The sequence below is a fragment of the Eubalaena glacialis genome, chromosome 1 (genome assembly GCF_028564815.1).
Source record: "Eubalaena glacialis isolate mEubGla1 chromosome 1, mEubGla1.1.hap2.+ XY, whole genome shotgun sequence".
NCBI lineage: Eukaryota > Metazoa > Chordata > Mammalia > Artiodactyla > Balaenidae > Eubalaena > Eubalaena glacialis.
This window is the reverse complement of record NC_083716.1, coordinates 30,180,973-30,208,953: the sequence shown is the minus strand read 5'-3', so window position 1 is coordinate 30,208,953 and position 27,981 is coordinate 30,180,973. Positions and strand designations below refer to the sequence as shown.

The window sequence follows — 27,981 nt, the reverse complement described above, 5'->3', positions numbered from 1 at the left end:
GACACATACATAAATATTTCTCAGTTTTTATATAATTGGGATCACATTGTTCACCAGTTTTTTTAGTTTGTGAACATCTTAAACATGCTGCCATGTTACTGTTATTATATATTCTTCACTTATAAAAGAATATTAAGTTCTTCAATCATAGAAATTTATTTAACTAGGCTCCTCCTTTGGGGACTTATATTGTTTTTAATTTTTTGCCATTATAAATTATGTGATGCAGGACTTCATTTATATAAACTTTTTGCACTTCATGATTATTTCTGATGGATAAAGTGCTGGAAGTTGGAAACACTAGGTCAAAGGGAATGCAGTGTATGATTCCTCACCAAATCTTCTGGTTCATACCCAGTTGGTGCCGCTCTCTGTGGGAAGATTTTTTTGTCCCTGCTCTGTTGAACACTAGAGTGATCACACGATTGGCTTTGGTCAATGCAGTGTGGGTGGACATGTTAAAACCTCTGGGGCAGAGGCTTTAGTAAGCAGCCCATATTTTGCCATGTCTCTTTTCCCTCTGCCAGAAGACTGACAATGTTCTTGATAGAGGCTGCTCTATTGATCTGCATCCTGGAATGAGGATGATGTGGAGCAGAGCTACAGCTGAGCCATGACAGACAAGTAGTGTGAAAGAGAAATACATTTTCTTATTGAAAGCCATAAGATTTGGAGGTCCTTCGTTATCAGAGCATAACCTCGTCTATCCTGACTAATATACACATTTTGATAATATTGATATTATCTAGAAAGCTTGTATCAGTTTGCTCTGATCACCTATGTATGAGAGCACCCATATCCTCATACCCCTAAGAACACTGGATATTAACCTTTTAAAATATCTTTCTCAACCTGAGAGGTGATAATGGGATTTCAATGTCGTATTAATTTGTATTTTTAAAAAATGCACACTGAGGCACAGTATTTTTTTTCATTTGCCTCTTTGCCATTTCATTTCTTCTTTTGTAAACTGACTGTTCATGCCCTTTGCCCATTTTTCTATTGATGTATAAAAACTATTTACTTAAGATAGTGATCCTTTGTTTGCATGTATATTGCAAAATTTTTCCCAGTTTTCTTTGACTGATTCAGTTTGTTTGCATTGTATTCTGATGTATAAAAGTTCACAACTTCTAGGCAGTCAAATTTATTGACCTTTTTGATTTCTACTTTTGCTGCTTTACCTACCCCATGATTATATAACTATTTACTGTTTTGGAATCCTTTTAAACCAGCACAGGACGTTCAGGAGCCTGAGAGAACTACATGCCTACATGCAAGAGCCTTTTAGCATGTATCAACAAGACTATAATGATTTCCTTCTCTCTTGTAGGAAAAAAGACTTTGTTTCTAAGGGGTCCCTTAGGGCCCCATCTGGATGGGTTAATGAGAGGAAACAGAAAAAATGGCCCCGTCCTGCTTTCAAAGGAGAAGTTCAGAGCAACTCTAAGTCAACTGTGGCCACAGGAAAATATCATTCTCTGCAGAAACAGCACACCTCAGCCTCTGGGTCACTCGTCTATGCCTCTAAATGTGCTAATTAAGAGTTGAGTGACCAAGGGCCAGTCATTGTGATCACTTGGATTAAAAAAAAATACAGAATACAGTTTCCAGGTCTCATCCCTTTATTTAATCCATTTGTGATTGGGGTCTGGGAATCAATATTAAAAAAAAAATCTTCCCAGGATATTTGGCAGATGAGTTTGGTTTGGGAACCACTTGCCTAGAGCAATCCATTAAGGTTATGAGAAGAATTCCCAGAGTGTACCCTTTTGGCTGTGTGTCCGATGATTTTTCTTGCATCTGTAGGAGGGTACATTATTGCATTCAAGGTTTTTTGGATACCTGAATTGATATTCTGATAAATTATTAAATGACTCTTCTATTTGGCCCCTCCTCCTCTGGTCCTTCTTCTCAATCCCCTGAAGCATGTGAATTAGCTTTTGGAGCCAATGAGTTAGGTCAGAAGAGCATGCCAATTTATTTGCGCAGACTTGTGTCATCAGAGATCTGAAGAAAGATGCTGCTAGCCAATGTTAGCATTTACCATCGTTAAAGAACACCAACTATATTCCATTGGTGGGCTTTAAGCTTAGCTTAGCTCTGTGCAAAACTGAGGAAGACATCATTAACTACAGGCACTGCGGGCTTCAGCGTGTGAGCAAAAGCAGGCATGCGTGAGTACCAATTTTCACAGACTGTGGTAAAGCCTTCTGCTAACTCCCATCAAACAGCCTTCTCAAAGGCTAGCAGCAGAGGCGGCCAGAGCTGCGTGTTTGCATTTAGGAGTTTCTCCTCTGCAGAGCTGGGGCAGAATGAGCCCTTGGAGATCGCAGAGGAGAAGGGAGGGATGTGGGGAAGCGGTGGGTGGGAGGGAGACCTGAAATCACACCATTGCTTCAGGGAAAGCTATCTTTTCAAGCTGCTTGGCAGTGGTCTGATTTCCATTTACACAGTTCCACTGGGGGAGACAAGCCAGTACTGAAAGCCAGCCCAGACACCAACTTGCCGAGGCTCTCACAGAGCTCACGGAGCCTCCTCAGGTAGGAACTGGCATTGAAGACCCCCTCGGTCATCCCTTTCCCTGCTTGGCTGATGGGCAAGGACATTAAGCAGAGGCCTTTGGCTGTGAAGACACATTCTTGGCTGGGGAATGCAGCACCAACCTGAAAGTACTATGTTGAGAATCCAGATTCCTGAAGAATGTACATTCTCTGCCGACAGAAAAATAATCTTGGAGGACTATCTGTTCCCTAAGGAAATGGGGTCTTACTGAAGGTGTGGACTGGAGGCAAGTGCCGACCTTCTGATGTCGTCAAGTCCAGGGGGCTTTTGCTTCTCGTAGTTAATGCCCCTTCTGTCTGGTAGAACATCTGTCTTGTTCCACGTCTCCCTCATGGTGAGACTTTGTCACCAGCAGAGAATGCATGTATCTGGAGTTCATCTTTCTGCTGTTCTTTTGCTGCCTGCCATCCCTGTGTTGCCATGTGGGAGGGGGAGGAAGTGAGTCAGAAGCGGGGACGGGGACTGGAGTATCTTGGATAGAAGAGGCGAGGGGAGTCCTATGGGGAGGGGCATCTTGACTTACAGATGAAAAACACTCCCTGTTCTAGAAATGTCTCTGGTGAAGCCGGGAGACTAGGAAAGGGAAGGGAGGGTGATGCTTTGAAATCCGTGGCCATTTCTAGTGAAAGTCTATGTGTTTGAAAACTGTGTTGGTCCATTGTCTCCAAATCTAATTCAAAGTTCTTGGGTTCGGTAAAAGTCAGGCCATGTTTTGCCAAACATCTTTTTCCCTAATTTCAAAGCCCCTGTGTACTTTAAGGGAAATTTAATCCACATGTTTCTGATTCATTTACACTTAACTCATCAAAATATTGTTTTGTAAGAGCTATTTGATGTCCAAGAAGCCTCAGGAACCTTTTTATGAGTCTTTAAAAAAACTTCTTCTGAGAAACAGCAAGTTGTGCTTTGCCAATAATAAACGAACTTGAACCCCAAAAGGCTCAATTTTGCTTCAGTATCCACCAGGCTCCAGTTGGTTCTGAACTTGGCTAAGGACCTCAGCTCCTCCCAGAAACATACATTGTGTTAGCAGAATGGTTTAGAAAAAGAAGGTTTCCTAGTCAAAACTTACTCGTTCTCTGAATAAGAAGACTTAGGGTGAGAACTGCTATGCTGCCAGTGTCCTAATTTGTTGGCTCTAGAACAGAAAGCAGAAAAGCACCTGCTAGTGTTGGTATGAGTATCTAACTCTTTATCCTAAATCAGTCATAAAAGACAGTGCTCTACTAGGTCAGAAATGACCCACAGTGTAAGAGATGCCATGAGAGGGAGTGAGGTATTCAAGTAGAGGTTCGTGACTGTCAGGGAGATTGTAAAGGGCATTTCTGTGTTATATAGGACACCAGGCCAAAGATCTCTAAGGGTTCTTTCCAAATGTAAAAATCTTTACATTATTAATGTTGCTACTTGCCTATACGTGTGATACCATAGAACCTTTGGAATTTAATACGATAATACAAATGCGAATATCTGGCAAGATGCTTGGCACGTAGCAAGTGTTCAACACAGACTGGAGTGCAGGAGTTATTTTAAAAGACCCCTTCTTTGGTTTATTCTACTGGTAAACTTATACTTTTTCACCCAATTCCCTGTTCTGACCAAGGATATATATTTTCAGAGTATTGGTCAAGACTGGACAGCGTGAAGCTAATATGACCACTCTGGGACATTTCTGTGACCTTGGCCTCTTTGGCCACAAATAAACTAAGTGAACCAGGAGTGCTTCCTCGTGACTGTTGTGAAGGATGAGAGGGCACAGACAGGGCACGTGGCTTCCCACAGAGAAGGAGCAGAGACACTTCTATCTTTGTGCCCACCTATCTAAGGCACCGGACACCCACTGACATGGAGAAGATCTGCAAACTCAGCCAGCTCAGCGTATCCACTGTGGGCTTTCTTCTCTAATAGGAACAAAAAGACCTTCACTCCAGTAATCACTAAGGTCATCTGTGGAATAGATTAGTAAAATCATTTCTTTCTTTTATGTAACAGGGAGAAAGAGGGATGGAACTGACAGAAGCACAGTGGCACCGTTTCCCCAGAGAGGTTCTGGAGTGACTTCCCATAGAAAGCAGAGGAGACCTGGTGATGGAGAGAGAATATTGAATGCAATGAATGATTTGATGCTAGTGAATGGCAGAATTCTTAACCATTCCACCACACCCCTTCCTTCTGGCCAGTGTGGTAACAGCAAAGGGAAAGAGAGCTAGAACTGTAAATCATCAGTGATGTCTTGATGCCCTATTTCTGCATTCATTCACTCGCCCATTCATCAAACATTCACTGAGACCTTCCTCAGGCCAGTCACTCTATTGGACACCAAGAATACAAAAATGCATGAGGCACTGGCCCTGAGGGCATGGTATATTCAGAATATTAGTGACAACTTCCCACAAGAATGTCAAAGAATGTCAGGATGAACACTGGGATGAAACAATGTGAGGAGACCTCTGTGAAGACCCTCAAATTCTGCTAAGCCCGTGGCTTGGCTACTGACATTTTCCCCCGTGTCCTCAGACCTGTAGTATTAAGGGCACATACTGATGTGCTTCCCAAAAGAGACAAAAGGTGCCAAGAGTAATTTTTCTCTCTTGAAGATGGGGGTCCACCTTTTGGGTGGTTACCTCAAGGCCAGGGTGGAGACAAGGAATACAATGTTTCCTTGTGTGGTGATCAGATAACTCCAGCCAAGGCCATAAAGCAGTCACTCTCTGTCAGGTATTGGATTGAGCTTCCTGTTGAGCAAAAGGGACGTTGAAAGCCTCTGGCCTCTGCCCAAACCAGCCTCCGCTCATCCACAATAGGCACTTGTATCTACAGACAAGACAACTGGCCCCTGACCCCGCTATGCTCAGAGTGATTCTTTGAAAAATCTTATCATGATAAATTAACTGGCTTGGCTCCTCTGTCATCAAGGAAGGGGAAGGAGCATCTGTTGTAACCTGACCACTGGAGCTCTTTGTGCCTCCACTACCCGTGATCAGCTCCTGACAGGCTCACAGTAATGAAGATCTGGCTGGAGGCACTTGCTTCCTTCTCCCTCACTCCCACTCCACACAAGGTTTCTCTGCAGGAAGAGAAAAGTTCTTACTTCCAGAGCTGCCTACTCTGTTCCTTAAATAGAAAGTGATGTAAGAAAGCCATATTTGGTCTGATGGGTTTTGCTTTAGGCTCAGTTTTAAGTTTTTACCTTATGAACCTCACGTTTTAAAATATTTTATCTGCCAAACTTATTTATTTACTAATTATTTTTCCTATTTTTTAAAAGACAACTCTGACAACCAGAGCTTCAGATGAAAAAGAGGATAATCATACCTGTTACCGTGCTGATTGTTTAAAGTCCGGCCCCCTAAAAAAAGGAAGCCTAGATTTTATTTAACCTTTAAAATAGCTGAAAAGGTTTTCCAAATACTGAAATAGCTCTAAAGCTGGCCTGACTACGTTTGGGCACTCTCAGCTTGGGATGCACTGGTATATGGTTAGGTTTCTAGTGGTATAGCTCTCCAAAATGCATCTTAGAGATGTAGACTTATTTCCTCAAGCTCGCCTGGTGTATCTTAGGAACAGATTTTATATCTCTAGCCTTGGTTCAGGCATAGGCATACAAATAAGCCTCCTGGACATTACATCAACTGGCTGAGAGAAAATGCACAGTAAAAATTTGTTGGATGAAGAAGTAAATGAACAAATGGCATGTATTTTTAGGAACATTTTATGAATAAATCCTCTAAGTGTGAGAAAGGGGGTTTCCTTGGAGAAAAAGCTGTTTATCAGAAATCATTTGAAACCTGCAAAGAGCAGGTAAAGTGAATCCAGAAGTGGTTTTCAATAAGTCTTGAAGGGGTCCCATGTATGAAATTCTCAAAGGGGCCTGAAGCTCCCCAGGGGTGGCTTTCTGTGCGATCTCTCTGCAGACTTACTTGTGGTGGTTTGTGCAGTGAGCATAAATCCTTAGTTTGTCCCGGATCACTCGGCCTGGCCGTGGCTTCCGCTGGAGCCCAGCCACATGCACAGCCAAGACTTTGGGGCCAATCAGGCGCTTGTAAAGGAGAGAGAGCCAGTAGTCCTGAGGAGAATAGAGAGGCAGAGAGTCAGAGATAGACACACATTCGGGTGTTCTGAGTAAACATACAAACACGCAGGCCAGAATCCACTACTTACCAGGAGTATGATGAATCAGGACCAGCGAGACCCTAACCCTGTAAGCATGGTCACCCCAATGAAGCGCTCATCTTCGGTTCATAATGAAGTGGGCATTATCTAAAGTGGCCTTTGCAACTGGCCAAATGAGGAAATGTCAGTGGGGCGAACCCCGAGTGGCATACAAAGCAAATGAATCAGTTTTTCACATATAAAAGACCAACCAGCTGGGCCTTGAATTTTCAACTTTCTTTTCCTATGACTTTACTTTCATACTGGTTTATGACTTCTGTTTAATTATAGAATGGAAGATTTCCAATCTTTAGGATTGTCACCAATGTGAGAATCCAACATATCATCCTCCAAATATTGCCACTCTTAATGTGGTGGGAGGAGGATGAAGTTCCTCCAGACAGGAGACCAGAGTCCTGATTCCAGAGGCGAAAATACAAACAGAAGAATGTCTGCAAACCATGGTGCTAATTATTGGTCATCCTCAATAATTCTAAACTAAAAACAATGTGGTGCTTTTAAACATTCCAGGGTCCATTTGTAACTGATTAATAAATACTCAATCTGTAATCCACACAGGTGTTTGAACTTACAAATGCCTATTTACCACCACCTTAATTTCTACTGTATTTGCTATTATCATGTTTTATTTTTATATTGGATACAAAACATATTTTGTATTTGCTCTTAAATCCTATTATGGGGTAATGACTTCAGTGTTTCTAACTCACCATGTAAATAGGGCCTCCTAATTTGTTTAGGAGCTTCCCCCCTCCCCCCATTTCTGGAATTCAGTGAACATACTCTCCAGTGCAGGCATGCTATTCAAGATCTTAAAGACATCAATCATGTCTTCTCAGCCTTCATCTTTTAATAATCTTTTTTTTTTTTCCCCCCTTTTGTGGTCATCTATAACATCAGCTGCTTAAAAATGTCTGGTGAATTGAATAAATCAGAACAAAGTCCCAGAGCTCGTTTGTCGCCAGAATAGCTCCAAATCTGCTCTGAGCACTAAGCCTTGCCCATTTACCTTAATTAACTTTAAGTGGACTTAGGATGGCTGTTAAATATGGTTTCCTTATATTTAAAATGCAAATATTTCATTATTGTCAATCATATAGATGAAAAAAAATTCATTGCTCTTACTTGACTACAATTTCTGTGTCTTTGATTTGAAGTAATCTTTGTGAAGAGATTATCACAGTCACAGTATTTCCAATGGGATGTCCACCTTTTTCTCATTGATTTGTAACATATCTTTTAATATTAGTGGTAAGAATCCTTTGGAATATTTATGAAACAAATATTCTGTCCAAATTTGTAGTTTGCTTTTTATCACTTTTTATGATTTTTTTGACGTGAAGAATTTCAAAAATTTTTATGGAAAAATATATCAATCTTTTTCTTTTGATTTCTTCCTTTTCTTTTATTCTTAGAAAGTCCTTCCTCACACAAGGGTAAGATCAATCTTCACTGATATTTTTTCTAGTTCTTTTTATATTATCATTTAAAAATTTAAACTTTTAATTCACTGAAAAATATTTTGGTGTATGGTACTAACTTTACTATTGTCTAAATTATCTACTAGTTGTTGTAGCATCATATAGTGAATAACCTATCCCTAAACCCACCTTTATCACAAACTAAAATTTATACATATGAAATATAAATGTTTATATTATATAATATTATACATTATCATGTCTGTCATTATCTAATATATAATATACTGTATATACTATATTGTATTATAATGTATATTGTATACATTATACAATATATGATATGGTATAATGTGTATATATATTATAATACATATATACTATATATACATATACAGATACATAATACATACACACATATATACAATATAATATACATTGTGATATATAATATAAATGATATATAATATTATATAACATATATATGTGTATTATATAACATATTTAAAATCATGTTATATATAACACATATAAACATATATAAATATATGCATATGTCATATATAATAGTTTATGATATGTATATCATGATACATATACTGATAAGAAATGTTATATATAATTCTGTGTCTGCATTTTCTATTCTCTTCCACTGAACTCTCTATTTTAAAAAAATCAGTTTCACATCATTTTCATTATTATAGTTAGCATTTAATATCTAGAGATTCAAGTTCATTTCATTATAATTTTCCTTTCTTTGTTCAAATGTTCCTTAATTAGTCATATTCATTTATTTTTCCAAATAAATTCTGAAATTATTTTTTTGCAGTAGTTGTTGCAGAGAAGTTTGAAGCTAGCATGAATTCTTTTCTATGTTTGGTTAGCCTGTTTGTTTTCTATCTTTTGTGTCCTGCCAGGATGCTTATAGGAGTCATGTTTTATCCTTGATATTTGAATTTTTACCAGGAATGTGTCAATGTGAGTTTCTGCATTAATTTGCCTGTATTTGGGGACTACTTTTAATCAGAAAGACTAAGCCCTTTCTTCAACGTGTGAGAATTTTCTCTAAATATAGCTTCAAGTTCTTATGTATATGTTTTCCATATACAGGAGAATATATGTAACTTAATGACAGTTCTGAAGCATATGAGAACCCACCATCCATCTTAAAAGCTACCATAATACCCACACTGTTGCATTTAGTTATGTGAGTCTTCCTTTTCTCATTTTTATGTTTTTCATTCCCTTCCTTCATAGTTTAGTTTTATCCATATATATATATTTGCTCCTAAGCAATATATTATTTAATTTGTTAGCTTTATAAAAGTGGTATCACACTGTATGTAGTTTTCTTTGATTTACCATTTTCACTTAACATTATGCTTCAACGATTCATCCAGGTAGTTACGCGTACTTACAGTTTATTCATTTTCAATATTGTATGATATTCCATTGTGTAAAAATACTACAATTTATTTATCCATTATTCGCTGATAGATATTTGAGTTGTGTCCAGATTTTTGCTATTATGAACAATGTGTCTTTGAACATTCTTGTTCCTGTTTCCTAAGACCCAGGTGAAGAAATCTGGAGAAGCATTACTCCAATTGTGATTGGAAACCAGCAGTGCCTCGTCACCTGGTGCTTCTTAGGAATGCAAGTTCACGGACTTTATCCTAGATGTACTGAATCAGAATCTCCAGGGGTGAGGCCCCCAAATTGTGTGGCTCTCTAGGTGATTCGGATGCTTGTCAAAGTTAGAGAAGCACGGTTCTATAGTACAAACTGTAGTACTGGAATTGCTGGGTTACACGCAGGTATAAAAATATTCAGGTTTACAGGATAATGCCAAACTGTTTTCCAAAGTGATTCCAATTATTCCAACTTACACTTCCTCCAGCAGTGTCTGTACGAGTTCCCTGTGATCCACATCCTTGCTAACACCTGTTATTTTCAGACTTCTTAATTTTTGCCAATCTAGTGGGCATAAAATATCTATTTCTTTTTGTGTTGTTTAAGAAGTCCTTCCTCATGTCTAGTTCATAAAGATATTTTATGCTTTCTTTTAAAACTTTTAGAGTTTTTTCTTTCATAGTTAAGTCTTTAATCAAAGTAGAATGTAGATTCCCCTCGGGAATCTAGGATTTGGGTTGGTAAGTCAGTTGACGGTAGGTTAAAGCCAAAGTGAATGTGAAATTTGCACCTTTACTTAGCTCCGTGTGCCACTTTCAGACTCCTCTCTCACCCTTATTCTTTTCTCAGTTCTCTATTTAGCCTACCTCTTTTTTTTTTTAAACATCTTTATTGAAGTATAATTGCTTTACAATGGTGTGTTAGTTTCTGCTTTATAACAAAGTGAATCAGTTATACATATACATATGTTCCCATATCTCTTCCCTCTTGCATCTCCCTCCCTCCCACCCTCCCTATCCCACCCCTCTAGGTGGTCACAAAGCACAGAGCTGATCTCCCTGTGCTATGCGGCTGCTTCCCACTAGCTAGCTATTTTACATTTGGTAGTGTATATATGTCCATGACACTCTCTCACCCTGTCACATCTCACCCCTCCCCCTCCCCATATCCTCAAGTCCATTCTCTAGTAGGTCTGTGTCTTTATTCCCGTCTTGCCACTAGGTTCTTCATGACCTTTTTTTTTTTTTTTTCCTTAGATTCCATATATATGTGTTAGCATACTGTATTTCTTTTTCTCTTTCTGACTTACTTCACTCTGTATGACAGACTCTAACTCCATCCACCTCATTACAAATACCTCCATTTCATTTCTTTTTATGGCTGAGTAATATTCCATTGTATATATGTGCCACATCTTCTTTATCCATTCATCCGATGATGGACACCTAGGTTGCTTCCATGTCCTGGCTATTGTAAACAGAGCTGCAATGAATATTTTGGTACATGACTCTTTCTGAATTATGGTTTTCTCAGGGTATATGCCCAGTAGTGGGATTGCTGGGTCGTATGGTAGTTCTATTTTTAGTTTTTTAAGGAACCTCCATACTGTTCTCCATAGTGGCTGTATCAATTTACATTCCCACCAACAGTGCAAGAGTGTTCCCTTTTCTCCACACCCTCTCCAGCATTTATTGTTTCTAGATTTTTTTCATGATGGCCATTCTGACTGGTGTGAGATGATCCCTCATTGTAGTTTTGATTTGCATTTCTCTAATGATTAATGATGTTGAGCATTCTTTCATGTGTCTGTTGGCAATCTGTATATCTTCTTTGGAGAAATGTCTATTTAGGTCTTCTGCCCATTGTTGGATTGGGTTGTTTGTTTTTTTGTTATTGAGCTGCATGAGCTGCTTATAAATCTTGGAGATTAATCCTTTGTCAGTTGCTTCATTTGCAAATATTTTCTCCCATTCTGAGGGTTGTCTTTTGGTCTTGTTTATGGTTTCCTTTGCTGTGCAAAAGCTTTTAAGTTTCATTAGGTCCCATTTGTTTATTTGTGTTTTTATTTCCATTTCTCTAGGAGCTGGGTCAAAAAGGATCTTGCTGTGATTTATGTCATAGAGTGTTCTGCCTATGTTTTCCTCTAAGAGTTTGATAGTGTCTGGCCTTACACTTAGGTCTTTAATCCATTTTGAGTTTATTTTTGTGTATGGTGTCAGGGAGTGTTCTAATTTCATACTTTTACACGTACCTGTCCAATTTTCCCAGCACCACTTATTGAAGAGGCTGTCTTTTCTCCACTGTATATGCTTGCCTCCTTTATCAAATATAAGGTGACTATATGTGCGTGGGCTTATCTCTGGGCTTTCTATCCTGTTCCATTGATCTATATTTCTGTTTTTGTGCCAGTACCAAACTGTCTTGATTACTGTAGCTTTGTAGTATAGTCTGAAGTCAGGGAGCCTGATTCCTCCAGCTCCATTTTTCGTTCTCAAGATTGCTTTGGCTATTTGGGGTCTTTTGTGTTTCCATACAAATTGTGAAATTTTTTGTTCTAGTTCTGTGAAAAATGCCAGTGGTAGTTTGATAGGGATTGCATTGAATCTGTAGATTGCTTTGGGTAGCAGAGTCATTTTCACAATGTTGATTCTTCCAATCCAAGAACATGGTATATCTCTCCATCTATTTGTATCATCTTTAATTTCTTTCATCAGTGTCCTATAATTTTCTGCATACAGGTCTTTTGTCTCCTTAGGTAGGTTTATTCCTAGATATTTTATTCTTTTTGTTGCAATGGTAAACGGGAGTGTTTTCTTAATTTCACTTTCAGATTTTCCATCATTAGTATATAGGAATGCAAGAGATTTCTGTGCATTAATTTTGTACCCTGCTACTTTACCAAATTCATTGATTAGCTCTAGTAGTTTTCTGGTAGCATCTTTAGGATTCTCTATGTATAGTATCATGTCATCTGCAAACAGTGACAACTTTACTTCTTCTTTTCCAATTTGGATTCCTTTTATTTCTTTTTCTTCTCTGATTGCTGTGGCTAACACTTACAAAACTATGTTGAATAATAGTGGTGAGAGTGGGCAACCTTGTCTTGTTCCTGATCTTAGTGGAAATGGTTTCAGTTTTTCACCATTGAGGACAATGTTTAGCCTACCTCTTTTTAAAAAACCTCCACTTTCCCTCTCTCACTGTCCTTATCTCTCCCTCATGTAAACCAGCAGAATCAAATTATATTTCCTTCCTCCCTCCCTTTCTCCTTTCTTTTATTTTGCTATGAATATGTGCCATTTATATAATCACAAATAAAATTAAACAAATGGAATAATTCCTGAATATCTCTTAAGGCAATGACATGAAAATGCAGAAAAAATTATCTTTATGCATAGATGAGATAGGAAAAAAATAAAGAATGCACATATATATCTAACAACATCAACAACAACAAAAAGACAGTGCATGAAAGATGCAATAGAAAGAGAACTTTTCAAACAATAACAGTCATAAAGAAGGAAGGCAAATATAATAGCTTTTCATGTCAACAATAAAAAAATCCAAAGCAAGGAATGCATTGCAATTTTCAAGGGACAAAGAGAGACCCGAACAAACATTCTTTAAGTGTATCAGACATGAGAAGAGGTTGAAGAAAAATAGAGTCCATTTATTAGTTGGAGAGGGAAAACTAATAACAGATGACACTAAAAAGACAGAGGTTTTAAATCTTTTCTTTTTCTTTAGTATTTGTCAGAAAGTCAATTGTGGTCTGAAAGCTGGAAAACGCAGTATATAGAGTAAGTTCAACCAAAATAAATGGGAAAAAAGAAAGAAACTGACAGAGGGTTGCAGAATTTACTGGATTAATCACTGAACCATGTGTTCCTCAAGGTCTAAGACTACTAACTCATTCCTAAAGCCCATGCCTAGTAGAGTGCCTGGCTTATAGGAGGTGCTAGAATTCAATTATGGAATGTGTACTACGTTTAAGGCTCCATGCTAGGCATTAGGAACATAGTGGTGAATAAGACAAATACAGTTCTTGCCATCATGAAGTTTATATTCTTATCAAGAATAATAGTCCTTAAGCCAATGAATTATGCAATTAATTTCAATAGAACTAATGGTAATGGAGAAATCTATGAGACCGTGTAGTATCATACATGTGACCCAGTCTGGGCGGGGTGTATGGTCAGGGAAGGAGTCTTGTTGCCAGAACCTGCGTGGACCTCAACCTGGAGTCTGGCTTCCTGGGAGTGGACTGTAGCTTTGGAGTGTGCACCACTAGGCTGGAAAGGTGGCAAGGGGCAGCTGCTGATGGAAATGTGATCAGGGCTTGGGCTTGTGGCCTGGGTGGTCCACACTGCATGACCATGAGACCCTTGGTGATACACTACAGAACTAGGAGTGGGAAGGGGTGCTGGGTTGTGGCCTTAGGCTCTGACCACCCATGTGAGGCCTGCGAATACATCTTCCATTCTACAAGCATTTTCTGAGCACATACTAGTGGCATGCAGATATTCTGCTCAGCCCAAGTGATACTAAGATGAACAGGACATCTTCCTGTCCTCAAGGAACCTAGGGGTCAAGATACATGTAAGCAATTCTCTGTAAAACGAGGCTGACTAAAGTAAACACCACATAAGTGGGAACCACTCGTAGAACTTACGGAATTCAGAAGACAAAACAATTATTTATGACCAAGGGATTCCGGGAAGGCTTCACAGAGAAACAAAAGTGGAGAATTAATTTGCTTAGAGTTGAAAGATATATATTCACATCCTGGAAAGTTATTTATTATCTCTAAATCTCAGTTTCCGTGGCTTCCCTGGTGGCGCAGTGGTTGAGAATCTGCCTGCCAATGCAAGGGGCACGGGTTCGAGCCCTGGTCCGGGAAGATCCCACGTGACGCGGAGCATCTAAGCCCATGTGCCACAGCTACTGAGCCTGTGCTCTAGAGCCCGTGAGCCACAACTACTGCGCCCGTGTGCCACAACTACTGAAGCCCGCGCACCTAGAGCCTGTGCTCCACAACGAGAGAAGCCTGCACTGAGAAGCCACCGCAATGAGAACACTGCAACGAAGAGTAGCCCCCGCTACAAATAACTCAATTTCGTTTCTTTTTATGGCTGAGTAATATTCCATTGTATATATGTACCACACCTTCTTTATCCATTCATCTGTCGATGGACACTGAGGTTGCTTCCATGTCCTGGCTATTGTAAATAGAGCTGCAATGAGCATTGTGGTACGTGACTATATACACTACCAAATGTAAAACTGATAGCTAGTGGGAAGCAGCTGCATAGCACAGGGAGATCAGCTCAGCGCTTTGTGACCACCTAGAGGGGTGGAATAGGGAGGGTGGGAGGGAGGGAGACGCAAAAGGGAAGAGATATGGGGATATGTGTATATGTATAGCTGATTCACTTTGTTATAAAGCAGAAACTAACACACCATTGTAAAGCAATTATACTCCAATAAAGATGTTAAAAAAAAAAAGAGTAGCCCCCGCTCGCCACAACTAGAGAAAGCCGGCACGCAGCAACGAAGACCCAATGCAGCCAAAAATAAATAAATAAAATAGATACAACATTAAAGAAATAAAAAATGTTTAAAATAAAATAAAATAAAACTCAGTTTCCTTATAGGGATTTAATGAGATAATATACCTGGAAATATCTATTAGTGCCTGATATATCGAAATATTTAATAAACGTTGCTTCTTCTTCTCTTTATTCCTTGAAAGATGTGTTTTAGCCTCATGAAAATAGTTGTATTCTAGTATATACACAATTATGCTCTAAGTTGCCCTGAAAACATAAATATAACTCGTGTGTGTACGTGTGTGTGTGCACGTGTGCATGTGTTGGGAAGGTTAAGGATGGTTGGAAGGAAACTCCTTGAGATCAGGGCTTACTTTTGCATATCTGGTGCCTGTGAACATAGATATTGGTACTCAGTAAATATTTGATTGAAAGAATGATCAAATCAAGATTCACCTCCTGAAACTGATGGGAGGTTTTTCAGGGCTGAATGATAGTGAAATTATAACTTCACAAGGTTCAAAGGTCTTGGTTTTCCTGAGCACTGATAGGCGTTGCTGCAGGTGCCTAAACTTGTTTAATCTCAATATTTTCTGTTTCTGGGAAGTGTACAGGCACTGAAGTGTGACAGCCAAATGACAAATATTTTTCCATCGTGGAGCCTCTTGCCTGACTTCCAAAGTCACAAAAACATAGCTCTAGTAGGCACGAGGCTACCCCAGTAGCCACTCTTTATCTAGATAGCTGACCTTAGAGAGCCAAGAACAAGTGAAGTGGAACATCCCCATGGAGTTTTGCTCTAGATGTGGCGGTGGGCCAGAGCTCACGTGTAAGGGAAAGAACCCTGCTGCTCCAACTTCCTCCACGGAGGGGGAGCTGCAGGGCAGATCTAGAAAGTTTCCATGTGACTGAAGCAGCTTTGGAAATAATACTAAAAGCTACAGTTTTCCCTGCTGTCCTCTCTAGAGGGAATGAAATCCCCTCCAATCCATTTTTTGACCACCTTACTTACAACTGCCAAATGGCTCCCCATTGCTTGCAGGCTAGAGACAGTGGCTAAAACCAGTGGTTCTACCATGAATTGGTCCCTTACCACCTTTCTCTACTTGGCCTTTTATCCTCAAGGACATTGATTTTTTTTTATCCCTTCCACCATGGACAGGGCCTTCCTGTTTCTCTAATTATCTCCCATTCCTATCCCGCACACCCTTCCCCAGCATGCGTGGGTGCACACACACACACAATTTGTTAACTCTTAGCTCAGATGTTAACTCTAGGGTCACTTTTCCAGGGAAGTCTTCCTGGACCACATTTCTGTTATGTGTCCTCAGAAAACAATTTCTTTCTCTTAGGACACTTTTGATTCAGTTTATATTTACACATTTATTAGTAGGATTTTCTGATTCACGTGTGTCTTATTTTCTAGACTATGAATTCAATGATGATAGGACTGTGTTTTCTCACAGCTGCCTAATACAGCACCTAGAACCTGAACACCTATAAGGGTGCTCAATAAACAGTTGGAACTAGAAGGGCCTGAAGGTACCCATATCCCCCAGTCTGGTCCCCTGCCCCTTGCTTCTCTTAGCCAGTCTTATCTACAACTGGACTTCAGGTAATGTGTTCTGAAACAAATTACGGAGTTTTTCTGTACTCAGCCCCATCAATCCCAGACCTGAGTAAGGGTGGGAGGAAGCACTGGCTCAGCTGGGGTTCCGTGGTGCACAGTAGTAGTAGTGAGGAATTTCTAGCCCAATCCAGTGGGGATGATGCCCAAACCAGAGAACTGAGTGGAATGGAGAATCAGGAAGCCTCCAACCTAGAAATGCAGCCCAGAAGGTCATCATACAAGGGGCACCAGAAGCACTGAATATGAAATCAGAATTCTAGGCATGCTGCAAGTGAAGGAAATCACAAGCTCCCACAAAGAATTATACAGGCCTGCCTTCACCTGTTCAATGAAACAAGATAGGTGATGTTGTCTGGGTTCAAAATGGCAGGGGCAAAACTGATAAGTTTGCTATAAAAATGCCAAACTACATGCTTTTAATGAGAGTTACTTTTGGCAAAAAATGCAATTGAACTATTCTTGCTTATCTTGAATAGTCCAGTCATGAAGTTTAGCATATCAGTGAAACATTTCCCAGAGTTTAGTATCAAGAATGATTTGCCAAATGGTATAGCCACTGTGGAAAACAGTTTGACAGTTCCTCAAAGAGTTAAACACAGAATTACCCTAACACAGCAATTCCATTCCTAGGTATACAGGTATATACCCCAAAGTATTTAAAACAGGTACTCAAACAGAAACTTGTATGTGAATGTTCATTACAACATTATTCACAAAAGCCAAAAGTGGAAACAACCCAAGTGTTCTTCAACAGAAGAATGGATAAACAAAATGTGGTATATCCATATAATGGAATATTATTTAGTCATAGAAAGGAATGAAGTTCTGATACATGCTACAACATGGATGAACCTTGAAAACATGCTAAGTGAAGACATAAAAGGACAAATATTGTATGGTTCCACTTATACGAAATATCTAGAATAGGTAAATTCATGATACAGAAAGCAGAATAGAGGCTACCAGAATCTGGGGGGAAGGTGAGAATGGAGAGTTATTGCTTAATGGGTTCAGAGTGATGAAAAATTTTGGGAATAGACATGGGAGATGGTTGCATGACATTGTGACTGTACTTAATGCCACTGAATTGTATACTTCAAAATGGTTAAATCAGCAAATTTTATGTTATATATATTTTACCACAATAAAAAAAAAGAAAAAAAAAGAATGAATTGCCAGAAGTAATCCTTCTTGAGAATAACCTGGTAATATGCATCAAAAGCCTCAAATTGCTGTATACCCTTTGACCTAACAATTCCACTTCTTGTAACTTATTCCAAAGAAATAATCATAGATATGTGCAAAGATTTATCAGTAAGATGGTTGTAGTAGTCGTTGGTTTTGTGCCTTAATATCAATTCTTCCTCCTTTTGATTACAGCATCTGGATTTTCTTTTAGGATATGGTTCAGCCATGATTGCATACTGTTTATCAAGTTTCCCTGATCTTCCTTGAGGAGAGTAACTGATCATATTAGGCCAGTTGGACTTTCTTTCCAGGGAATCTGGAAACTGAATGGGATGGCCAAGCATATTAAGAGCGGCTGGACTGGATTTACTCTATGGAGTGGCAACTTGAGGGGACTGAATGTTCATTGGTGCTGCCACCTGGATTCTTCATTGCCCTGAATCCTATCCTTTCCAAGCTGGGTGCTTCAGCTTTTCAACAACCCCATTTTTTCTCTGCTTAAGTTCCCTAGATTCCTTCTCTCCCTTTTTTTCTTATGACCAAAGAATCTTAATTGGTTCCATGATCATCACAGCATTATTTTTACTGGGGAAAAAGCTTCAAAACAATTAAATGTTCAATAAATAAATTACTGGATAAGCAAATTGTGGTGGATCCAACTATGGATAGTTTTCAGTCACTAGAAATTCTATTTTAGAAGCATATATAATGATGTCAAAAGATGTTCATTATAGTGTGTAGAAAATGAACAGACTCTAAAATAGGGTGATCTTATTTTTGAGGGGAAATAAGTGTCTCTGTGCAATTAAACTTGAAGGATATACACCTAAATGAAGACAGTAGTTATCTCTGAGTACTATTGCTTTCCTTCTTCCAGTTCCTTGAAAGGCCTATTCTCCCACACCTCTGGGCCTTTAGCAATACCATTCCCTTTGTCTAGGGTACTTCTTCCGCCCATGCCCTGCCTAGCCAACTCCTTCTCATTCTTTGGGTTTCGGCCTAAGTGAAATTTCCTCTTAGAAACCTCTCTGAAGCCCCATGTCCAGGTTAGGGTTTCTCTTGTATGTGATCCTGTGAACACTGAGGTAACCCCCTCAGCAGTTTTCACAGTGTTTGTTAATTGCCTATGTACTAGTGTATTCTCCCCTAGACACTTCCGTGAGATCAGGGTCCATGTTTCTTCCAACAATGTCAACAAACATTTCTTGAGTGCTTAATATGTGCTTCACATGTATTATCTCACTGAATTCACCAATAAATCCTATGAGGAAGCACTGTTATTTTTCTTTTTACAGGTGAGGATACTGAGGCATAGACATAGATATAAAGCAATGTACTGAGGTGACAGAATTATAGCCCCAGCACCAGTGCTTAATAAATGTTTGTTGAATTAATGAATGAAAATACTAAAATTTTGTAGATAAATTTCACTACTGCAGTTCTCTGAATCTGTGATTCAAAAGTATTGCTAGAATTAAAAGTACTGGCCTGATCAAATGGGTAAGATGTCAGTACGCAGCGAAACACCTTATCTCACTGATTAGTGAATTCAGTCTGAAGCGCCCTTAAAAATTCAGAGCTAGTGCTGCCTGGAGATAAAAATCAGCCCCATCCTCTCGCCTCCTCTGAATGCTCTGAATTAGTAAAATAGAGGCCACACGTCACTGGCTGAATCAGGTACAGGCAAGCACACTCCTTGCTGAACTACCCCCTAAGATGCCTTGTACCCCTCTTTGCTGCACTTTGAAGACCTGAGCAGAGCCCGAGCAGGCTCAGAATAGGCCTGAAATGTGAAGAACTAACCTGGGACAAATGTGATAATCAATTGAGCACTGCAGGGAAGAGAAAAGGATCAGGCTGCCAGAATCTCAATTTAAGTTGGGATTCAGCAAACAGAAAAGTAAGTGATAAGTAATCTGATTTCACTAGGATTGTCAAATTTCCTAAATTCATTGGGTTCTCCTTGATTGAGAGAGTCTCTGAAGTAATGTTATACATTATTATTATCTACCCTCAGTTCCTCAGTTCTTTGACCCTGGTTCCTGACACAGAGTTCCTAAACCCCTTGAATTTCCTGGGTGATAGGAGCATCTTTTGCTCTAATGTGGCTACTCTTATTGGGCTCCTGGATGGAGGCTGGTCACCAGAAAGACCAAGCATATTTAGAAGTTTGGAACATTCAGCCCCACTCCCCCATTCTCTGGAGAGGGGAGAGGAACTAGACATTGAGTTAATAATTGATAATATCTACATGATGTAGCCTTCATAAAATCCCCAAAATATGAGGTTTGGAGAGCTTCTGGGTTGGTAAACACATCCATGTGCTGGAGGGTGGTGCACCCCAACTCCATAGGGACAGAAGTTCCTATGCACAAAACTCTTCTGGACTTCATCCTATGTATCTCTTCAACTGGCTGTTCTTCTGTATCTTTATCATATAATAAACTGATAAACTTAAGTAAGTGTTTCCCTGAGTTTTGTGAGCTGATCTAGCAAATTATCAAACCTGAGGAGGAAGTCACAGGAATGCTGATTTATACCAGGTTGTCGGTCAAAAGTACCAGGGACAACCTGAGACTTGTAACTGGCATCTGAAGTGGGGGCAGTCTTGTGAGACTGAGCCATTAAGTTGTGGGATCTGACGCTCACTCCAGGTAGACAGTGTCAGAACTACGTTGAATCGTAGGACACCCAGCTGGTGTCAGATAATTGGTTGGTATGAGAAAAAAATCCACACAGCCGGTGTCAGAATTGCTGTGAGTATGGCAGTAGTGTGAGAGTAAAGGAAAAAACAGTGAGTTTTTCCTAAACAGATTCCTGGTTCCAGGCACAGTTCTTTTTTACCCAGGATGCAGGGGGGATATGCTAGGAATAAGCCCTTCTCTACAATGCCAGGAACCTGGGAGAAAGTGTACCATTTCCCTCATCTTAAAATGTAGAGCAGGGTCTTTCAGCCTCAGCACTCTTGGTAGCTTGGGCTTGATGATTCTCTGCTGCGGCAGGTTGTCCTGTGCGTTGTAGAATATTTAGCAGCATCCCCAGCCTACAATTACTAGATGCCAGTACCACAGCCTTCCTCTAGTTGTGATAACCAAAAATTTGTTCAGACATTGCCAAATCTCCCCTGGGGCTCCTTGTTTGGCAAACCACTGACCTAGAGTGTGGAAAGTAGAAAATACTGGTGCATCTCCCTCCCACATTTCATAGGGTATCTCATAAATATACATGTGGACACACCCATACTTGTTTATTTATGTGGAGTGGAAGTAAATAATATCCCATTAAACCTAACATTTTATGTTCGATGGTGATATGTAAGAACGTCTAAGATCTTGTTAAGAATCATTTAAGAACTTTCCTTCCATTCACCCCAGTCAACTATTTCCAAGCATGGAAAACTTATATTATGCTCTTTGCTTTTGCAATGGTGTTGGCTCCCTGGACTACTTTGGGTTTCCAGACACTTGTGTATGATCCTAGCAGAGGCAGAAAAGCATGAGCTTTGGAGTCAGGCATCCTGGATTGGAATTCCAGTTAAATTTCATTTATCTGTGTTCACTGCAAGTCAGTCAACTGCTTTAAGCCACAAGTTCCTCAACCATGAAAACCTTTCTTGCTTGATCATGATGAACTTTAAATAAGACGAGGTCTGGGAAAGTGCCTGGCCCAGTCCTGGAAGGTAGAACCAGTTCTTACCCATGAATGTTTTCTTTCTTTTGGTGCTTATCACTCAGGAAGTAGAGTAAGGGAAAGCTTCCATCCCAGTGTCTAGTGCCCCAGAATATTCCTTCATCTCTTCTCAAAACACAATGAGGGCAGGTGGCAAAGTCATGCTGGGGTAATCAAGGAAGGCTCTCGAGTGTGACTTACAGCTTTCACCTGGAGTTGGTCAGAAGTTGAGAGGCAGTGAGTGAAGACTGGGCTTGAGTGGCTAGGGCTTTGTCAAGGAGAATGTCCTCACAGAGTGAGGGGGCTACTGGTACAGAGGTTTGTTTTCACTCAGGAGACCTCATTGACATCATTTTTGTGACCTATAACGTGGGTGGCAGTAACTGAAGTCAGACTTGGGTTCTAGTTCAACTTCAGCACTTCCTGGGTGTGACTACTACCTTGGGCAAGTTACTCTCCCTCTAAGCCTCAGGATTGTCATCTGTAAAATAGGATAACACTTGTGCCTACCTCTGAAGATGTTATGAGGATTAACATAATGAATGCAAAGGCCCAGTGCCTGGTGAGTAACAGACACAGAGAAATATCAGCTGATATTACTATTAATAATCATCTTCTATAAATGCCTGTGCTTGTATGTATGGTATCTGAATATATTCTAGAAAGGATGAATGATGGGGAAAGCATGGCCCAAGGTAGATAAGACATAACTCAAACAACTAGCCAATCAAAAGAGAACAAGCAGAGGATAAAGTATATACGGAGAAAAACTCAGAAACAAGATAGAAAGAAAAAGTGGGCAAAAAAGATACAGGTTACAAGTGAACAGTGGCACTTTTATGAAAAAGCTGGGGGCAATTACTTGCGTGCACCAAAGTCTTAGAGAATCAGGCCAGGGACAAGGTCCTGCCTTCACTAGAAATGAATGAATAGGTAGTAGATATGTGTTTTTTGTCTAGATATCATCATCATCATTATTATCATCAGTCTACATTTGCTGAGCACCTGTGATATACCGGACAAGTAGAAATAACTAAGACACAGTTTCACACCTTGAAGAGCTTAGCGTTTACTTGGCCAAAGCCAGTAAGGTCTCTGAGTAGATTTCGAGCAAACTCTGAGGTCCCATCTCTCTCTCCTTAACTGACTCATCCTTTGGGTGTTGGTAGGCAGAGGGGCACAAGCACCCGTGACCTGGAGCAGATCTTTTCTTTCCCCCAAACTTGTCCTCTTTTACACCAAACTTTTCTGTCCCCAAAGTATTTGTACAAATCAGGAAAGTTAAGTGCACGTAAGGTACTTAGAGCATAGAGGCTTCATAATACCAGGCTGCCTTCTGGGCAGGCTACAGAAGCTGAGCCAGTGGAGAGATGCCTGGAAGCATGTGGGGAGCGGCTGGCTCACTCTTTTGTCCAGGGTGGCAGAACGCTAGCACCTTTCTGGCTGACAAGGAGGGAATTAAAGTCCGTGAAGTCAGCCACAGACTTAACCACAGCTCCAACAGGCCAACGGCAGGGTCAACCAGCTGCAGAGGAGACATTTTCTTGACAGACACTCTGACAAGCTCAGGGGATTCAGAACCACAAAGTGAAGGTGGTCTCCACCCAGACAGGTCTAGGAAAGCCTGTGGAACACTGCATTGTCCACAAGCTATTTTGAAGCTGCTTCAATTAAAGAATTAAACTATATCTGACTAGCAGCAACATCCACCAGAGCCAAATTGGATTTCTCCTTGGCAAAACAAGCTACAGACCATATCTTTATTGTGCAGACACTCATTAGCAAATATGTAAAAAAAAATACCAGTCGGAGAAAGATGTTTTCCTGCTTTGGAGACTTTTAAAAAAGCATTTAATTCAATCTGGCACACATGGCTGAACCTGAAATGGCTACAATGTGTAACTGGTGGGAAAGCATGACCAACACAGTTCTATCAATCCACCCTCTGCAGGACAAATACACCCCACACTCAGCTGGGGTTAGCAGAAGGGGCTAGCTCCCTTTACTTTTTCTGAACACTGGAGAAGGGTTTTCTATGCTTCAGGAATTTCTAAGGTCAAGATCTTTCCTGAGGAAAAGAAATGCTGGCTGCAGATAACTAGATTAGTCTCTCTACCTCTCCCCTTGCTCTTGGGCAGAAGTTAAGTTGCTATGAACACCACAACTTATAGACCCTAGGATCACCTACAGAGAGATTTAAAAACTGATTTTCAGGAAATTGTCCCAAATAACCTCACATTTTACTGTTTTAAGTATACAATACGCTGTCTGTGTTTGTGTGGGGTCCGTTAAGGTTGTCTCGAGTCCAGACCCTGCTCTACAAGGCCCATCTCAAGTGGATCCAGGCCTCCCAGTAAAGTGGACTTCAAGGTGCAAGGTAAGATCCATCCTTTAAGGCGAAACTATATATCTAATGGCTTTTAGGATATTTTCATTGATATCAAACTTTATGTGATTTTAAAAGAATAGTTAACTTTGCAGTCACCAAAGTATATTTACTACCCCAAAGCCAGGGCATGTGAAAAAGATAAAGAATCAAGCTGGGGAAGGACAGAGAATCTTTGTTCCCCTTCATTTCCTATAATAGAAGCTGGTAGGTACTTTGCTCCCTTTTTATGAAAAGCAAAGAAGTGTGTGAGGTTTTGAGGCAGTTCTGGGATGGGAGTAAGTAGGTCTTGTGGAAAAAAGCCCACCTCTATCAGGGAATCTCGAGAGGAGGAGACAGAGGCAATAGAGAGAAAAGGCAGAAGACCTGCATCTATCCTGTGCCTTGAGTCTAGTTCTCATTATGGTGACCATTTTTGTCAACATCAAGTGAAGAGAAGATCTGGTAATTAACTAGCAAACCCATATTGCCAACCTGGATCATTCCCAACAGAAAATACACTAGAAACAAGATTAACCAAAGTGGTCATTCGTATAGCAAAATTTTTCTGGATTGGGGCTTAATTTTTTTTTTTTGATGGGTGCTGCCCTCTGACCAGGGACAACAAGCCGTCCTCCTGGTTGGACACAGCACAGAACCATTGGAAGAGGTTTTTATTTCCAGCCATTACCTCATCCTTACTATTCAGGGAGTGATTGAGGGTTAGTGACAGGAACACTTTGGAGTAGGTACTTTGCCAATATATATTATAATTCTTAGTAAGTGCAAATGGGAAGCCACAGTACCAACTCAGTAATTACTTTTGATATTTCCTCACATGTTGGAAAGCAATCATTACAAACCCAAAGAGCTTCATTTACAGGGCTTTACAGACTTTGCACCAAGAAATATTAGTTGATGGAGAAGCTGGAAACAACAGCAACCTTGGCGCAGAAACCCAGTATGAAATAGAATATGGACTCTTAGAAATGTGCACAATTTTCAAAGTTCAAAAGAAAGTCCAATTCCAGGAAACTGCCAGCTGGAAAACAGCTTATTGAACCCTGAATGAAGACATTATTATAAATCTCATTACATAATTTGATAATTCTGACATTTGCAAAAGCACACTGACATAGTCTTGAATTGCACAAAATCAAATTCTCCACACAAAAGAAGCCGGATGGAAAATTTTATTCTAATTTTGCTCTGATAACGATTTCTTAGTTTTAAGTGACAACAGGTCTTTTAAAAGTATAAGTGGGACACTGAAAATGCATTTAAAATTTCCCTTATAATTAGGAATTAAAGTCTGTGTCAAATAGGTTCAATACCTGGTCTCTCACTTTTACCTCAGAGAAGTTTCCTTGTCAACTGGAATGAAAAAATTGGCAGAGTTCCCTCCTATCTTCTCTACTTTCTCAACCAAAGATATAAACAAAATTTTCAGATGTTCCTGACAGAAACTGGAGCATAAAGTCCAATAGGTTAGGGGATTTTCATAATAAGACATTTCCTTTGGCAAAGTCAAGGTTCTGTTCTACCTGCTCTCCTAACTACCCAATCTTATAACCCTCTGTCTGTCCCCATTCTCAGAAGGGCCCTGTGCTCAGAAAAGCCCTGCATTTGGCTTAATGCTCTACTGTTGCTGTCTTGAAATTCTTAATAATTTTGTCTTTCAACTCCTGTTTTGTAAATGAAGTCTAATGAGACAAGGGAGCATGCATGTGAGCAGAGGAGATATACCCAATATATGTGTCTATAGTTCTTTGCTATCCAGTTAATATACAGTGTTTGTGATGTACCACAGCACAGAATTCTGGTGTATCCATGACACGTGGGAGTGCAACGTGAGTGTGTGAAAGTGGGGAGCAGAGGGGCTGACAGCCTCAAGAAGCCACACTTTCTGTTCACACCAGAACTCGTTTCAAACACAGGGAGAAGGCAATAGCATTCTATGAAACAGAAAAGAGTCCTATCATATCCTTTCTTACTCATATTACTTCTCTGTATTAGCCAATCACTTTTGCTGAAAATGAAAGCAGAAGTAAAGGGAAAGATAGGGCAACTCACAGTTCCTTTTCCTTTCAGTCCTTTCTTATTTATCAAAAATCTGAAGGTAGGGAATATTGGTAGAATGTCCACACATCACGAAGTGAACTAAAAAACAGTTGAGTTAATTTTGTGCAGTGTTTCCATTGTTCTGGTAAGAACAAAATACATATGTATGTACAACTTATGAAATACAAATTGTATAATTTTGATAATTCACACACAACCTAAATGCTCTTATATTAGCTTTTAAGTCTCATGTGCACAATAAAAAGATGAAAGGCAAAATTCATGCTAATTATTTAAAACTTTATTTCTTTACTTAGAACAACATTAAATAGCAAATAAAAAATACCATAGTCAAGAGAGAGACTGGCAGAAAGGAAAAAAGCTTTGCATTCTAGTACGTTTAATAGCACTTTTTAAAAGTTGAGGTCCCACATTTTCATTTTGCATGGGGTCCTGCAAATTACGTAGGTGGGATGATCAGTCCTCACTTTTCTTAACAACGCTACAGCATTGTAATATCTCCTTCTTCTTGTATATTTCACAGTCAGATACTATAAAATAGGGTGGGAGTCCAAAAACACAAGACAGAATGATGGACTACTTTCTGGGAAGACAGGCCTAAGGGAGATCCAAAGTGGCTTTTTGACTATAAAAGGAAAAGCCATAGAAGGAGGAGAAAAGATAGCAGCTGCTAATTAAGGGAGATAGAAGGATCTTCCTCTGGTGAAAACTGGGTTTGACGGGTGAAGCCCACAAGTTTCAGAGAAAGCAAAGCAGGCCTGTGGGCTGCTGTAGTGACCTACACCTACCTCTGTGGCCTCCAGATCTCAGAAGAACAGGAAATGGAACATTAGGAGTAGGGTGGGCTGGGGAGCATGTGAGCTCAGAAGGGCAAGACTGGCAGAAAAATCCTTCAATATTTTACTTCCATAAAAGGATTTGGGAATTTGGCAGCATGAGAGAAGTAGCATTTGGCAGCTTTTGACATCCATTATGAATGTTTCAACTTAAAATTTTTGATGTAACTCTCCTGTAAGAATACCTACCCTGTAGGTTAGATGCTCCCACGATGGTAAGGCAAAATTACATGAAGAGTTGTCTAAGAATGCATTGTCTAAAATGGAATTTTGCAACATTACATACCCCTAAGTCATGCCACAGAACTGGGATATTATAATTGCCTCAGGCAAAACTCCACAGCCACAGAAGCTAGAGTTTCTGCTATGTCAATCCTTCTAGTATGGTTAGAGTAGAATCAGTTATGTGTGCTACTTAAGGACCGGAGTGTAGGGGGCAGGTATAGGATAGGACTGGGTGCAGCAAGGGAAACCTCAGCCCTGTGAGTACAATGATTAGAAGTAAGGAAATTGTCTTTTACTATGAGTTTGTGTTCACGTGGGTGATAGAGATAATAATTGACAATTCTTACAAGAAAACTACAGCTTTATAGCTTTGGTGTGACTGTGAAATAGAAACGTATGTAAGTCATTTACACAAACATCATTTCTCGTAGCATAGTAACAATCACATTATTAGATGTATCAGATCAACTCTGATGTAAGTTTTATTTTGGTTACAACACTAACTCCAATATTAAATTAAACTCCATAGTATAAAGTTTAGCACTAGTCATGGGGAACCAGTCTCATTCCAAAATCCCATTTCCTTGGTTCAGATTTCAGTGTCTGTGTTCATCCAGCATGGGCATCTGCTCATGACTTCAAAAATAAATACAGAGAACATTGTTTCTAAAGGACCTGGAGGCTAAAATACAGAACATGGTCATCATTAAGTTTACAGATGACACTAATGGGAAGAAGGGTGGGTTAGGAATTCAAGTAGGAATAAATGCAGGGTAGAGGCCTGGAGAGAAAACCTCAACCATAAAAGTGAATGATGGTGAAGGACTGCCTTTGTGTGATCATGACTAGATTAGGGTCAGGGCTC

General features: G+C 39.8%; 1 protein-coding gene and 1 long non-coding RNA gene across 7 annotated transcripts in view; one reads left to right on the top strand and one right to left on the bottom strand.

The window, feature by feature from the left end:
• HPSE2 (heparanase 2 (inactive)) overlaps nt 1–27,981 on the bottom strand; it is a 632,120-nt gene that overhangs the window by 19,695 nt on the left and 584,444 nt on the right. For all 3 annotated transcript variants that reach the window (XM_061194590.1, XM_061194599.1, XM_061194604.1), the window contains one exon: nt 6,486–6,631. In XM_061194590.1, the coding sequence (XP_061050573.1) occupies nt 6,486–6,631 (146 nt within the window). The remainder of the gene's footprint in view (nt 1–6,485; nt 6,632–27,981) is intronic.
• The window catches only part of LOC133094096 (uncharacterized), a 111,580-nt gene that overhangs the window by 33,570 nt on the left and 50,029 nt on the right, over nt 1–27,981 (top strand). Inside the window, exon 4 of one of the 4 annotated variants that reach the window (XR_009701362.1) lies at nt 23,902–23,983. The exons of 2 other annotated variants lie outside the window; for them this stretch is intronic. This is a non-coding gene — a long non-coding RNA (uncharacterized LOC133094096). Of the gene's footprint in view, nt 1–1,333; nt 1,598–23,901; nt 23,984–27,981 lie in introns of those variants that run through there. One more of the 4 variants, XR_009701361.1, reaches the window with a different exon arrangement.